Source organism: Poecilia mexicana, unplaced genomic scaffold (assembly GCF_051168715.1).
Source record: "Poecilia mexicana isolate PSO_F unplaced genomic scaffold, ASM5116871v1 scaffold_10, whole genome shotgun sequence".
Classification (NCBI taxonomy): domain Eukaryota; kingdom Metazoa; phylum Chordata; class Actinopteri; order Cyprinodontiformes; family Poeciliidae; genus Poecilia; species Poecilia mexicana.
Window position 1 is genome coordinate 20,931,904 of NW_028263379.1, and position 14,192 is coordinate 20,946,095.

Consider the following 14,192-nt stretch of genomic DNA (forward strand, 5'->3'; position numbering starts at 1 on the left):
TTATTAATGAGACAGAATCTACTTTCACTGGCTTAAATCATGGGACTGCAGTTTCAAACGATACATTTTTAAGGTCACTTATGAATTTTGAGATTGGGCAGGAATGTGTCATTTATATATATATATATATATATATAGTATTTATTTTCTTGAAAAGAAAAATAATTTCATTATTTATATTTATTTATAGCAGAAGTCAGATTTAGTACACAGTTATGCACAAAATTATCCATACCCTGACAGACATAGATTGAAAGTAATCTTTTAATTTTACAAACAGGTTTCTTCTGAATAGAAGCAATGTTAATATTTACTTGAATCTAATATCCAAACTGTGAAGGTAGCCAAACAGTTGGGGGCCCTCCAACCTCAAATCAGCTCAGCATCAAAGGTGAATCATCACAATACCAGAGAAAACCTGCAAAAATTTGGTTTATCTATTTTTAAAATGGTATGTTTGATCTAATGCTAAAAATGATTGTTCTACTTATTATTGAGAAGGTGTAAATTATTTTAGCTATGCCATTTTTATCAGTGAAACAGATCATTTGTTCTGATACCCCTTTCACTTTATTTCATTATCTGTAGAGAGGTGTACCGGTGTGTCTTATTTCATATGAGAATTAAACTTCTTGGATGAATCAAAATGTTTTATAAATACAGCATTTTCCGCACTATAAGGCACACCGGATTATAAGGCGCACCTTCAATAAATGGCCTATTTTAAAACTTTTTTTCATAGGCGCACCGCATTATAAGACGCATAGAATAGATGCTACAGTAGAGGCTGGAGTTACGTTATGCATCCACTAGATGGAGCTGCAGTAAAGGATGAAACAGTCCGACTCCGGTCGGTGAGGAGAGGCGTGGCCGGACGATGGTCACCCTTCTCTGTTCGCGCACAGCATGTTCGTGGAGAACATGGTGCTAAATAACCTGCAGACGACCTGATTCTAGACGTGGTAGGTAGATAGGTCAGTCAAACTTTATTAACAAACCAGCGTTCTGACGATTGTCCCAGCATACACTGCAAAAATGAAGTCTGCGGCTGCTTACCGTAGTTGCTAGACCTGTTGTGGCTCAATATTGGTCCATATATAAGGCGCACCAGATTATAAGGCGCACCTTCGGCTTTTGAGGAAATTGAAGGTTTTTATGTGCGCCTTATAGTGCGGAAAATACGGTATATAAAATATGCCAGTCCTGAATACATTTGATCTTAACTACATGATATAACCCAAAGTCTTTTGGCAAACCTTCCACAGACTAAGCATATGCTCTGTCCACAAACCTGATGGGTTTTTTTCACTAATAGGTGCAGCTCTCAGCATGGGAAACATCCAAACTGTTGTAGTGTTTACATCTTTAAATCCTATTGTTATTTCTTTCAGTTATAATTTCTTCTTGCCTAATCTTTTTTTTTTTTTTTCTTGATGCTTTGTGTGCAGTGGGGCAGAAAACTTTGACATTTTGAAATATCAATGCTTGTTTTGTGTTAAATATATGAGATACTCTAAGAGAGAGCTAAATATTTTCTGAGTTAGTATATATAGAATAAATGAAACACTGTAAGGATATGGACAGCAGTTTCTAGGTGTGGCTGACTTTCAGCAGATTTTCCATCTGCTGAAAGATGGAAAATCTTTCAGCAGATGGATCAAAACAAATGAATCAAAACACAAGATGTATTCAACATCTTTTGATAATAGCAGTTTGGTGTTGAGATCTTGTTAATTTGCTGAAAGCTTAAGATTTGCTTTCACCTAAACGTTGAATCAGAGAGAATATTATACTTTCATCTTGTGTGTCGGAAGAAAAACATAAAATAAAAATGAATCAAAACACAAGATAAATTAGCTCTTGGAGACACTGACAAAACAAACTGATTTAACAATTTCCAGACATTTTATTAAGACAAATTTGAGTAAAATCTTGTAAACATTGATTTATAATTAAAATATTTAAATAGGATTTGTTACAAAAAGTAATTATTGTTGTTAGAATGTATTTGCTATTGAACTTTACATTTACAGTCTAGTATGCTTGTGTGCAATTTATTACTTGTAGCGGCTAGAATTTAATGCCTCACAAAATTCATTTTTAAAGTGTAGGTTTAGGAAGGAGTGGGAGTTTTAATGAGCTACAAACTCCTACCTTAAGTCAAATCAAAGGTCGGTGCTAACATTAAGAAATTCTCCTCTTCATACGCTTACATTATTTTGGACAATCCTGAAAATGGTCCCATGTGTGCAATAAGTATCAAGAAGACTAAAACAAATGCAGTTTAATCTCTATATTTTCTAGCACAGATAAGGACTGAGCTTATTTGTTTTTAAACTAAAGTTGACTAAAATATCAGAGTTCATTCAGCCTTTAGTCATTGCAAAACATGTCAACTCATTGGGGAAACAAAGCTGGTCTGTTTTATTTTCTGTTTCTCTTGCGTCTGTTGACCCTGGAGCTTCTCTCCCCACTATAGACAACTGAAACATTGTAAACTCAAAAAGTATTTTTGAAGCACTGCTCAAGACGTCAGTAAAAATCACTACAATTGAGGACAAAGAACTTGTTTGGAGATGAAATGTGAGCATTCATTCAGCAGCTCAACAGTCTTCTTTTAGCCGACAGCAGAGGAAGCTCCGGCCAAGTGACACAGGAAACGGTTTCATTTGCATATTCAGAGAAATGGTAGTTGGTGAAGCGTAAATTCAAACTGGAAGACTCTATTCATCGCACCTGCTCAGCCAAGCATCTCGTCATGCGCCTCGATCCCAACCTATCTGTGATGTTCTCCTCCAATCATCAAGCGTCGCTCCCTTGATAAGGTCCAGCTGTTCACCTGCTTCCGCTCTTTGGCTGAGCTTCAGCCTTCCTCAACATCAATTCAGTCTTCAGCATCCTTCAGCATCCTCTCCACCACCAGCGTCCGGGCCCAAGGTGGGGAAAGACGTCTCTCATCTTCAAACACAGCGGCTCTGTGACAGCTGACCCTACTGTCACACTGACCTGAATGGTAATCATTTTGTTTGTTTTATCCTTTACATTAATTTAGACATTAATTAGTGAATAGTTTAGATTTTTGTTAATTATTTTCATTAGTCTGACTTTTTTGGTTAACTGTTTCGAGTGCACACATTTAGTTAACCTTATTTGTCAGTTCTTTATATTTTTGTTGAAAGCAACAAATTAATTTATTTGTTTTGAGTTCCCAGTTTCCTTTGGAGCTGCTCCTGGAGAGTCACAGACCAACTCCAGCTAATTGACGTCCTTATATGGCTGGCAAACCTCCTCAGCGGGCCGTTCCATTTGTTTGCCAGGGAATGGGGAAATTTGGTTTTCTTTAATATAATTTGACCATTTATTTAATGCTTTTTCTATTAGGTAGTTTCAGTCTAATGTTTGTTTAATTTAAAGATTTGGTATTGTATTTATTTAAGTTTTTGTATGTTTAAATTACCCCTTGTGTGTCAGCAGTGGTCTGATCAGCCACTATTTAAGTTCCCCTCATGTCTTGTTAGTTAGGTCAGTTTTGTGCTTGAGTTCTTTGTGTTAACACCTGAGTTGTAGTTTGTTATGTTGACCTCAGTTTTGGGCCCAATTCTTCATTGTTTGATTATTTTTGAACTTTTTTGTAATAAATTAAGATTATTTTTGAATCCCATTCAGCGTCTCTCTGGCTGGTTAATGTGAGAACCCTCACAGGCTCATTCTCTCTGACAGCGGTTAGTTACCAGTGCAACGTCTTCCTCCTGGGTCCGAGCGCCAAAGACTTTCATTTGTCAATTAAACTTTCTAATACCTCTCTCTCTCTCTCTTTCTGTGAGTGTGTGTGTGTGTGTGTGTGAGTCTTTCCAGGTTGAAATGCAGATTTAATGGATAGATGTTTGTTGCATAATGTCAGTTGAGCAATGTTAAGTTTTAAGTGAGCTGAAAGCAACATAGAAACTACAAACAGACAACACAGAATCCAGGAGGTAGCAATGCAATTGCATCTAATCACTAATATGTTTATTCAGGCCTTATTTCATTAATACCTTTAACAGCTGTATGATCTAAAGACATTGGGACAAATAATGTGATTGTTGTAGAGGAAAATCTTTATTGCCACTTCTTTTACATTTAAAAGAAAAAAAAAACCACTTCCTCGCATGTTTCCATTCTTTAAAGGGCGGGTTCACCGAAATTATGAGAACTAAACATTTTTGCAGTTGAAAAACCACAGTTTGACTCAGAGCTAGGCAGGTGAAACTGGAACTATAAATCAAATATGTTCATTTATTTTTATGTTTTTAATTTGGGTGAACCAACCATTTAACCATTAATCTCAAACAAATACATATTAACATTTCACAGGATTTGATCAATCTTATGCAGTGTAAATCAAGGCACCCAAGAAAAAGATATTAAAAGCATTAATGTAACGGGCCTCTACTGATTTTATTCCAAGCAGATAGTAAAATGTATAGCATGAAGTGGTTAAGTGGAAAGGAAGCTCGTTTTGAAGTTAAACTTCTACGATTCGGAAAATAGCGTCCAATTTTAAATAACCAGTTTCATCAGTCTGCAAAGATAGGCCTAGTAAGAAGAAATGCTTTGCTTCCAGCTTTCTCTTAATTCACTTTTCCCTCTGAAAGACAAAAAATACACAGTTTATTACAACCAAACATTCTCGCAAAACATTAGGGTGACTAGATAAAACAACGTCATCAAAGCACCGCACCCTCTTCAAGGAAGGTCTTCTGCATCATCCTTGGTGCGACCATCATGCGACGAAATCCGGCACCTATGTTTATGAAAAGAGGAGGTAATCAATATGTCATCTTTCGAAATTACCACATACGAATATGACCTTTGATCTGAGTTTGCTACCTCGGCTGCAGTCAGGGCGGCCGCGCATTGTGGTGCCCTGGATGGGGTTGCCGGACTGATCCACACACCAGCAGAAGCCGGTAGCGTGCCAGCACTGCATGGGCTTGTAGTGGCCCTGCTCGTCACACTGGGGCTTGTATGCGCCGATCTTTCCCACTCCAGGTGTGGCCTCCATCTGGCATTTGGTCTTGATCAGAGAGGCTGTCCAAACATTGCAAAAAAAAAAAAAAAAGAGAGTATTAAAAACTGTGGGTTGCATGGATGTTTGGGTAGATACTGAATGGAAGAAAGCTGCAGTAACCTGGCTGAGGGGTGGGGCCTGCAGGCTTCTGCTGGGCCATCTGGAAGATCAGCCAGTAACGCATCCAGGATTCGAAGTTCTGCAGAGGACAGCACATCCAAAATGCATGATGAAAAGTTTGTTTTAATTTAAATAACCACAATTTTTGGGGGTGGCTTCCCCTTAGGCAAGCAGGAAGCCTCACCTTCCACTCGCTCTCGTTGATCTGCTGCTGCAGGCTCCTCAGGTTGGCCAGGAAGGTCTCGTTGAACTGTGGCAGGCTGACGTCCTGCTCAAAACAGATATGTGCTTAAAAATGCACCTAAAACAGTGAGAGGAACCACAAGATTCTGAGTGCAACGTACCTTCATCATATCCATGACTTGTTTCTCCACACTGACGATGGCAACGTCCTCCACCTTCTGTGGGGAATAACGGTCCGCGTTTAAAACTCAAGTGTCTAATAGCTGTATTTTCTGTCACATTTAACATGTTTTTTTTTGTTTTGTTTTCTTTTTGTTTTTTTCTGAAATGTTGGCGTGAACTCACAGTCAAGGGTGTCTTGGAAGATGTGTCGTCTTCAGTGAAATCCGCCAGCAGAGGCAGGCTGTTCATGGGCATGGCCATCCTGGCGGGGGCAACACCTGAGGAACAGCCAAGACAAAACCATTCCAGTTAGAGCAAAGACCACAAATACTTTTTAGATAAAATCAGTTTAATGGAACCGGTTTTGACCACACGAAGTAGGCTAGAAGGGCTCAAATTGTAAAAACTTGCAATCTGTTCTGAAAAAAATTAAGTATAAATAAGAAACAAGGTTGTTCTCGTCTGTCTGTCTGTCAGAAGAGTTACAAAGACATTTTAAGGATTTGGGGCTACAATGAACCACATTGAGAGTCATTATACATAAATAAGGGAAACATAGAACAGTGGAGTGGTCAGCCTATCAAACCTTCTTTAAAAAGGCATTTAAAACTCCAGGGGGTCACAAAAAAAAAACCAAACCCAGAACACAATCTTAGATACTGCAGACTTCACATGGAAATCAGAAGATAAATATGAATAAAATGAAGAAAGAAAGGCTTTGCAGCCTTTCTTTATGAGTCTTCCTATTAACTACAAATGAACGACTTTTACCTAGAACAGCTGAAAAAAGTGTCAGCATAGCATCAAATATGAAATGACTCGGCTTACAGCGCAGTTGGTTTTTCCCCTTCACGAATCATCACACCAATTTTATTTGTGACATAGTAAAAAAAATAATAATAATAAAACACCTTTCCAGATAAAGTTCTCACTTCCCTTTCCAGCTGTTGACTCCTAACTCTGTCTGATTATAAGAAAATTCACAGTCATTTCCTACCTCCTTGAGAAACTCGAGTCACCTGTTTGCTCATCCTCTCACTGCTCTTCTTCAGGGTGTGGATCTGCTGCTTCTGGTCAAACACCATGTAAGCGGTGAAGACCTGGCTGGCCAGCAGCAGGCATGCCAGCGTGGTCAGGCCAGCGATTTTCAGGGCACGGCTGTTGGAGCCTCTGCAAAAAAAAAAGAAAAAATAAAAGATAAAATATTGATCATTTAAAAAGGATCACACCATGACAGAAGAATTAACAGGAAATAAATACATTTAAAAAAACAAGGTGTATTTTAACCACCCACATATTAACAAAGTGACTCAAAGGAATTTCCGAAAGAGTGGTCTGAGTTTTGGGGAGATGAAAAGACACTTTCACAAGAGATATATTAGAACTTTGGACCGTCCAGAATACATAGAAAAAACCCATTGCATGAGTCAGCCAAACTTTTTTTCTTATTCTATTTTTTTTTCATGTGACTGTAGCTTTTTCTTTGTTAACTTTAGGAGAGAAATGTATATTAAATGTAAGTAAATAAATAAAATACAAGCAAAGCAACTTTAAGTAAAGTTCAGAAGTTTTAAAAACTGTTTAAAAATGAAATAAACAAATAACCCAAAAATACACTTTTAATTAGTTCTGTGATTTACCTCTGTTATTCTTACATTTGTTTAGATTATGGGTATATTTAGTGGTTTAATTTGTACATTAGTTTGTACATTATTCCATTCTACTGCTCTACATAAAAAAAAAAGTGATGTTTATTGAAGAGCACCTTCTCGATCTAAATAATAACTAAATAAACAATGAACAGGAAAACCGTTACTATTACCAATATTGTGGTTTATATACAATAAAAACAAAAATGAACAAAAGAAAAACGAAAATGTAGGGGATCTGTTTCGTTTGTCTGTATTCACGCTCCGCCAATAGCAAGTGACCATCAGTAGTTGCTAGGCAGATTTCCTTCTCCGGCACAAAGCGGAAGTTTATGTAAGCATTTCTGAAGGTCTACTTCAGACGGATAGGAGTTGTTTTTTGTTTTTTTTAACAAATATTCTTAACATTTATTAAATTTGACAATAATTTTATTTTACATGTTCAAATAATCCCTTTAAAATATAAATATTAACAGTGAAAAAAGAGAGTCTTGCCAATCCAAGTGATAGCGTCACTAGTTACTTGGTAGAACTCGGATCTCTTCGCACATCGAAGAAACCTTCAGTAAAGATCATTCTTGGTACTACTAAAATAAAGATTTTTAAAACATACAGATTTTTCCAGAATATGAATGTAAACAGAGCTATAGGGGCTTCTTTGTTTTTTTAAGATCTGAAATAGAAATCAGAAAGATACACTTTTTATTTAGTAGTCATACAATATAAATCAGTTGATTACTCCGCTAAATTAAGGGAAACATGTTGCAGCTGTTGCATGCAACCCTCTAAATTAAAGGGAAATGTGCAGACTGGGATCTTCATTGTTATATTATAGAATAAATTCTCCCAGTTTAGATAAATGAACAAATACCCCTTTCAACTAAATACGATATTAATAAGATTTTTTTTTTTTTCCCCAAAAAAAGATTTTGTGTTGTAAATAAAAACGAATGCATGATTAGTTCCTCTCACCCTCGGGGCCCTGCATTGTTAACCAGGACTTCGTGGCTGCCAGAAACACTTCCTCTGGCCAGGGGAGCATCTTCTTGATTGTCGGCCATCCTCTCTGTCTCGGCTCCGTCAAAGGATCAATCTGAAGATTTATCCAGGCACTCTAAAGTATAAATTGCCCTCAGAATGAGGAAGGAGGACTAAATGGGTTCCAGTGAAGGTAAGAAAGTGCCACTGTTGAAAAAAAATAAAATAAAATAAAAACTTGTGGGATGGATCAGTGGGGTGAGCTCTGATTGGTCGTTCATCATATCATCACCAGTTGTTAGAGGCAGAAAACAGAGAGTAGACGGTGGTTTTGTGTTCAGATCTAGAGCTTTCTATTACTTCTTATTACATGCAGTGGTTTTAGAGTTTTTAGTTTTATAGAATAGCTTAGTGTTGTGAATGTCATTTGAATAGTGGAAAAATTATGAGATGTGTGACGTTTTGTATGATGTACTTACTCCTTTTATTTGTATTCATAAATTTATGAATGTTCAAAAGAAAAGGAAGCAAAGAGCAAATAAAAATGAAACTATGCCTGCAATATGACAATATCATAACAACTATGGCACTTTGCTATCAAAACTAGCGCTCTGTATTAGAAACGAAGGCATAGTGCAATTTTTGGAAACCAACATTATGTGTACAAGTCCACAGTCATGCTTGATGCCTTTATACTTTTCTACCATGCAGCCAGACTTCCTATTAATCCTTTGAAGAGGTTTTCATACAGTTTCTTAGACTATCCGAAGCTGTTTAAAGTTTTTCTTATAAACTTGGAAACTTTTTCCAGCAGTTTCTGACATAAAAAAAACATAAATAAAAAATGTTCCACTTTCTATTAGAATTCTGCAGGGTCGTCAGGGTCCAGTGAACATGAATATCATCTGATTTCTATGTGGGAAAGTTGGATGGTTCTCACCAATCCCAATATGTAAATTCAATTCAATATGAATGGCTCTAAAACTTAGTCGAAGGTGCAGAAACAAACTGCTTAGTGCACCTCTGACTGTTTGTGTCTCACTAAATTGCTCATATGCAATGCACTGTATTCTAAATACATAAAATGTGAAACGATGGGCTGTGTTTTAACTTAGATTGCCAGCATTAGTTACTTTGTTACTGAAATACTAGAACAATTAGCACTGTTTTTTGACAACATGGCTTCAAGACTCAGAGTTGGTCTCTCCAAAACTCTGATATTCTTCCAGTCAGAAGAAACATTTCGGGGAAAATTAATAAATTACTTCAGCCTAATTCTTCCACTGAAATGAATAATTTTGAGATTATTTGTAAATAAGTTCCAACAAAGCCTCTACTTTAGTTTAAAATAGTAGTTCAGCAACTACGGATATCAACATTCATATCCTTTTGATACGAATATTGTTAGTATAATCTCTGGTTACCACGAAATGGAATCCAATTAACCACCACAGGAAGTTGTTTCACTTTTTGAGAATCTCGGTGCGTGGATGAGGTTTCTTTCAGGTCCTGTGTCACGTCTTAGCCTCATTTTTATATTCTAACTTCATAAAGCTGTGACTTTCAGGAACTACTTGCGTTCTGTAAATTTATTTTTACGGAAATTTATTTTTGTTTATCTATTTTTACCTTTTTGTTTGTTCTTCACTTGCCTTCTTTTGTACTTTCAAGGAAAAAAGATCTGCATAATATAAATGCATCACTGGGGACTGTTTAGAAAAAAATTGAGTGGAAAAAGCAGGAAAGATCTACAGAAAATTATGGAAGGTTTTCAGAAAATCAGAACCAGTGATGCAGGCCGCTCTAAAAGATTACATAAAAGCCTTACTCGTTGGAAGCAAAGAAAAAAAAAAGTAATCAGCGGTGATTTAAACGTTTTGCACAGTATTGCAGTTTTGTTGGTTTTGCATGAAGCCATTTGTGATGGCTCTCTTTCAAAAAAGTGATCGTATGTACATTGACTTCCTGGCTGACTAAATGTTTTCATGTCACTGTTCTGCTTTTGCCTGCTTTCGGGATTTTCCCTGAAAAAGGAATCAGACTTACAGAGTGTGAACTTCCTGCAGTCCGTTTACGGTGGTGAGGCCATACAAAAACTTCGAAATATAAGATGCTAATTTGCGTTGTCTGGTGTTGACGTCTCTTGTGTGATTTTGAGGAAATGAGTTGTTTCTACTTCCTGAAGTCATCTGAAAACAAAAAATAAACTACATTTCCTTTAAACCAGCCGTCAAGATACAAGAAATATCTCCCCCTGTGTGCAGTCGTACCTGCCCTGCCTGCTTTAACTTCATATGTCGTGACATCTAAGATAATATATTTGTCACAGCTGTTATTGAATCTGTTTACCAAAATAAAATTCTAGTTTTATAATAAACACTAGTGTAAAATAGAGTCAAGGCTTTCACAAGATTGATTCTCATCCAACTGGAAATAAATAGTTTATAAATCTCTGTGAAGGGATTCGCTCTTTAGGCAGCATCAGAGGTTAAAAATTAATTTGAAAAATGATTTAAAATACTTTTCATGTTCACAGTCCTTTACTCTCGCCCTCTGATGTGTTGCCAGCTTTAGTTTGTTGTGTCGTTTTCTGTTATTTCTGCTGTGAGCAAGGGAATCGTGGCATGAATTGAGATTTAGTGCTAAATTTGAATTCGAGCATTTGTGTGTGTGTTTTTTTTAATGTCTAGTACTCATAGTGATTTGTGGAATATCTCAACTTAACAGGAAATTAAGGTTTACTCTGGCACATAGATGCAAGAACTGTTTAATTACATTTGATTTATGAACTACAATGATCTCCACATTAAAAATAAGTTCTACCTTGGACAATTGCTGAGCTCTGGCGAACAACCCTCCTTTAAAATCACACTTTGAATTTGAACTTTGTGTGCTCATTACCCTCTTTATGACTCACACCACTTGTGGAGGGTGAACCATTAAGGTTAACTTCTCAAAAAGCTAACTCTTCAAAGAGCCGCTTCAATCATTTTAATGCAAAATTAAGTGGAAGGAAAAATGCAAAAGTAGCGGGTTTAAATGTCAGCAAAGCCCATTGACTGATTTAAAAGAAATTCCCAAGCCTTTGTTTGGATCTGGAGCCAGTATATAAATAGCCACCACACACAGATACATGTCAGAGATGGACTAAAACTGCTACACTGCTTGTGTTAAATCGCTCTCAGAAACATCTTACTGGTACTATGAAAATAAATAAATAAAAAAAATTGTAGATAAAAAACTGTGGCCCAGTCGTTCAAAATTTTGATTTCAACTGAAGGTCAAGTTTGTATTTCATTTGGAAATCAAGGTTGCAATGTCAGGATGGAGAGCGGTGAGGCACAGAATCCATGAAAAAAATAAATAAAATAAAACATCAAGAAGTCCACAAGAGAATTGACTGAAGAAAAATGACTCTGGACCCAATAGTGAGGACGAGCTGAAGGCCAGTATTAAACAAACCTGGGCGATTGACGGCGCTAAAACGCCCCTCCTGGCTCTGATTGGTTGTTTCTGACCAAGTTGTGCATTTCCGCAGACAAGTAGGACCACAGTAGAGGAACTCCGTTTTTCACTGATTATCTTACTCTTTTAATACTGCTGTAACCTAGCGACAGCCTCAGCAAATATGTAAAATAAAAATAAAAAATTTAAGCTTTAACTGAGGACACTGTAGCTGGTGATTATTAAAATCAAAAATAAGACTTGGTTAATCATTGTGGACACAATGTAATTGCAGCTAAAGTGGTTCTTTACTCAGGGGAGCTACATACAAATGCATGCCACACTTTTTTTATATATTTATCATCCACTTCACAATTATACACTGCTGATTGGAGGCTTCTGATGAAAAATACCATTAAAATACAGCTTGTGGTGGCAATTCAACATCCTGTTCAAGAGATATCAAAATGCTTGCAAGATTTTCTCAGACTAAATAAAATACTAAATGCTGGATATTTCTGACTTTTTGCAAGTTATTCAGAGTTTTTTTTTTTTTTACAGATCTTCACTGGCCATGACAGTGAATGTGGGCGGCTTTGTATTTCCAAGCCCAAGTGCAGAAACTCGCATAAGAAAGTGAGGCAGCAAAGATCCAAACTAATGAAAAATACAGTGGTGTTTTATTTGCAAATTAAAAAGCACCGACAATATTAGTTACACTGTAAAAATTATTGACAACAATTACAAATCTGTATCATACAGTCCAGGAGATTAGTACCATCGTTGCTGTTATGCGTTTAATACTTTATATACGGAGAAACTCTGCACTTTTGTACAACAGTTGGCAGTGAGAGGATGTGAGAGGAAACACTTCTGCATGATGAAAGGATCCAAACTCCCCCTCAGCGCAGCACTGACGTTTTTAAACGCTACGACAAACAGGCTGATGGGAGAGCAAAACCCAAACACATTCAATAATTTAGGTCTACAGAAGGGTTTTTTATGTACATTACAAAGTCAGGAAGTGACAAACCGTCGTGTGCGTTGTAATTACATCCGAACAACGTACAAAACTATTGCAGTAAAAGCAGCTTTTTGTTACCGATGAACACCTAGTTGCAATGGTAACACCTTGACCTACACCCAAACATCCGTATTAAAACACCTGGCGCACAGTTGGTCTGTTGTTTTTTTGTTTTGTTTTTTTTTCTCTATTCTTCCCAGGTCTATACTCTCTTGTAAATGAAATTAAAACATAAAACACAAAAAAATATACCATTTTAACAAATAAAAACGCTAATAACATCTTGAAATGCACTTTTTTTTTTCTTCTGTACACAATCTGAATCTGTAGGACCATGCATACAGTAGCTAGCTTATGATCTTCTTCACAGATTGTAGTAGGAGCCATGAAACTCTGTGTGCTTTCCAGTTAACCTGTATGATCAGGGTCGACGCTCGTTCGAGTGCCGTTGTGCTTTCCGCGTCCGTCCGTCCTTCCGTCCGTCCGTCCGTCCTGTTCGCGCCCCGGCCGGCTCGGGGCGTCACGACGCTGCAGGCCGGGCCGACAACAGCGCTGCTCATCCCGCTTGGGCGAGAACGACAACCTCTAACAGGTTTAGTTTTGGTACATTCTAACAAAATATGCATTTCCATCAGCACTACAGAAATGTTAAGTCAGACAGAAGAAAACAAAACAAGAGCTGATTGAAACAAAAGAGAGAAGAAAAAAAAAAAAGAAGGAAGGAAGAATCCCTCAGAGATCCAAGGGGTTGATAGTTTGTTGATGATTCTGTCCTGGCACTTGTAAATGCAATAACTAGATTCTACCAAGGCCTACTGAGGAAGGCTACAAGATGCAGCCCCGAGTCAGGACTCCTCATGTCCTCACTTACTGCTCATATAACTCCTATCAAAAGTAGTTTGACTGGACACGTCCGACATGCTGCCGTTTGCTGAGACAATACTGTCCTACTCCGCTGTCCAAACATCACGCCTTATCGCAGAGGACACGTGATAGTGTTTACATTTGTTGCCCGTTTATAGAACCGACAGGAAAAACTGCTCAGAGTTCATTTGTGTTTCTTTTTTCTTTTTTCAGTCTCAGGCAACAAAGTTTATGCGATGACCACTTCGATCGACGGGACCGGGATTATCGAACACCGGAGGAATCTCCTCCTCTCCCTCCCCCACACTCCCCTGTGCACCACAGAGTCTTTCCTTACTGAAATCCTCAGGACACAGTTTCAGGGCAGCCCTGAAGCCAGTCTGCTCTCCGCCAAGAAGATCAGAGTTAAGCTTCGAGTGATGTTCGGTACATCTCAAGGCCCGAGCTCCAGCCTTTCGGGTCTCTGTCAGATCGGCGAGCCCTGCAGGGTGGAGCCGTGTTTCGGAACGTGGAGCTGTGGTTTTCCCCTGCGGCGGTGCTGCTACCTGGTGTGGACCAGCTCCTCTCTCAGCCAGCTGGGCAGCGGCTGACCCATCCTGTAGAGCAGCTTAGACAGCTCGATGTTGTGGTCTCGATAGTACTCCCTGAGGAACTCCTGGGACTGAAAGAAACAGGAGGAAACTAAATGTAGGCGACTCACAGCAAGCTGACCTGTTGC

The 14,192-nt window shown here is 37.9% G+C and overlaps 2 protein-coding genes across 2 annotated transcripts in view; both read right to left on the reverse strand.

Moving 5' to 3' along the window:
- Positions 1-4,076: 4,076 nt before the first annotated feature.
- Positions 4,077-8,346, reverse strand: cd74a (CD74 molecule, major histocompatibility complex, class II invariant chain a). Its single transcript, XM_014972808.2, has 9 exons — positions 8,137-8,346; positions 6,513-6,685; positions 5,699-5,793; positions 5,515-5,571; positions 5,355-5,438; positions 5,171-5,249; positions 4,870-5,070; positions 4,721-4,783; positions 4,077-4,627 (listed from the first exon to the last, which is right to left on the reverse strand). Exons 1-9 carry the CDS (start codon positions 8,223-8,225, stop codon positions 4,611-4,613), a joined length of 858 nt encoding a protein of 285 aa, XP_014828294.1. The 5' UTR covers positions 8,226-8,346; the 3' UTR covers positions 4,077-4,610.
- A 3,898-nt stretch (positions 8,347-12,244) lies between these two features.
- The window catches only part of ndst1a (N-deacetylase/N-sulfotransferase (heparan glucosaminyl) 1a), a 61,678-nt gene continuing 59,730 nt past the window's right edge, over positions 12,245-14,192 (reverse strand). Inside the window, exon 15 of the mRNA XM_088009630.1 lies at positions 12,245-14,135. Coding sequence (XP_087865756.1) covers positions 14,016-14,135 — 120 coding nt within the window. The 3' untranslated portion in view covers positions 12,245-14,015. The remainder of the gene's footprint in view (positions 14,136-14,192) is intronic.

What these genes read in the sequence shown, in the direction of transcription:
- cd74a (XM_014972808.2), bottom strand. Translation starts at nt 8,225, where the DNA reads ATGGCCGACAATCAAGAAGATGCTCCCCTGGCCAGAGGAAGTGTTTCT. An exon ending in AACAATGCAGGGCCCCGAGG is followed by an intron (nt 6,686 to 8,136) that starts GTGAGAGGAACT and finishes TTTTTTTTGCAG; the next exon opens with AGGCTCCAACAGCCGTGCCC. An exon ending in AAGTCATGGATATGATGAAG is followed by an intron (nt 5,439 to 5,514) that starts GTACGTTGCACT and finishes TGTTTTGAGCAG; the next exon opens with GACGTCAGCCTGCCACAGTT.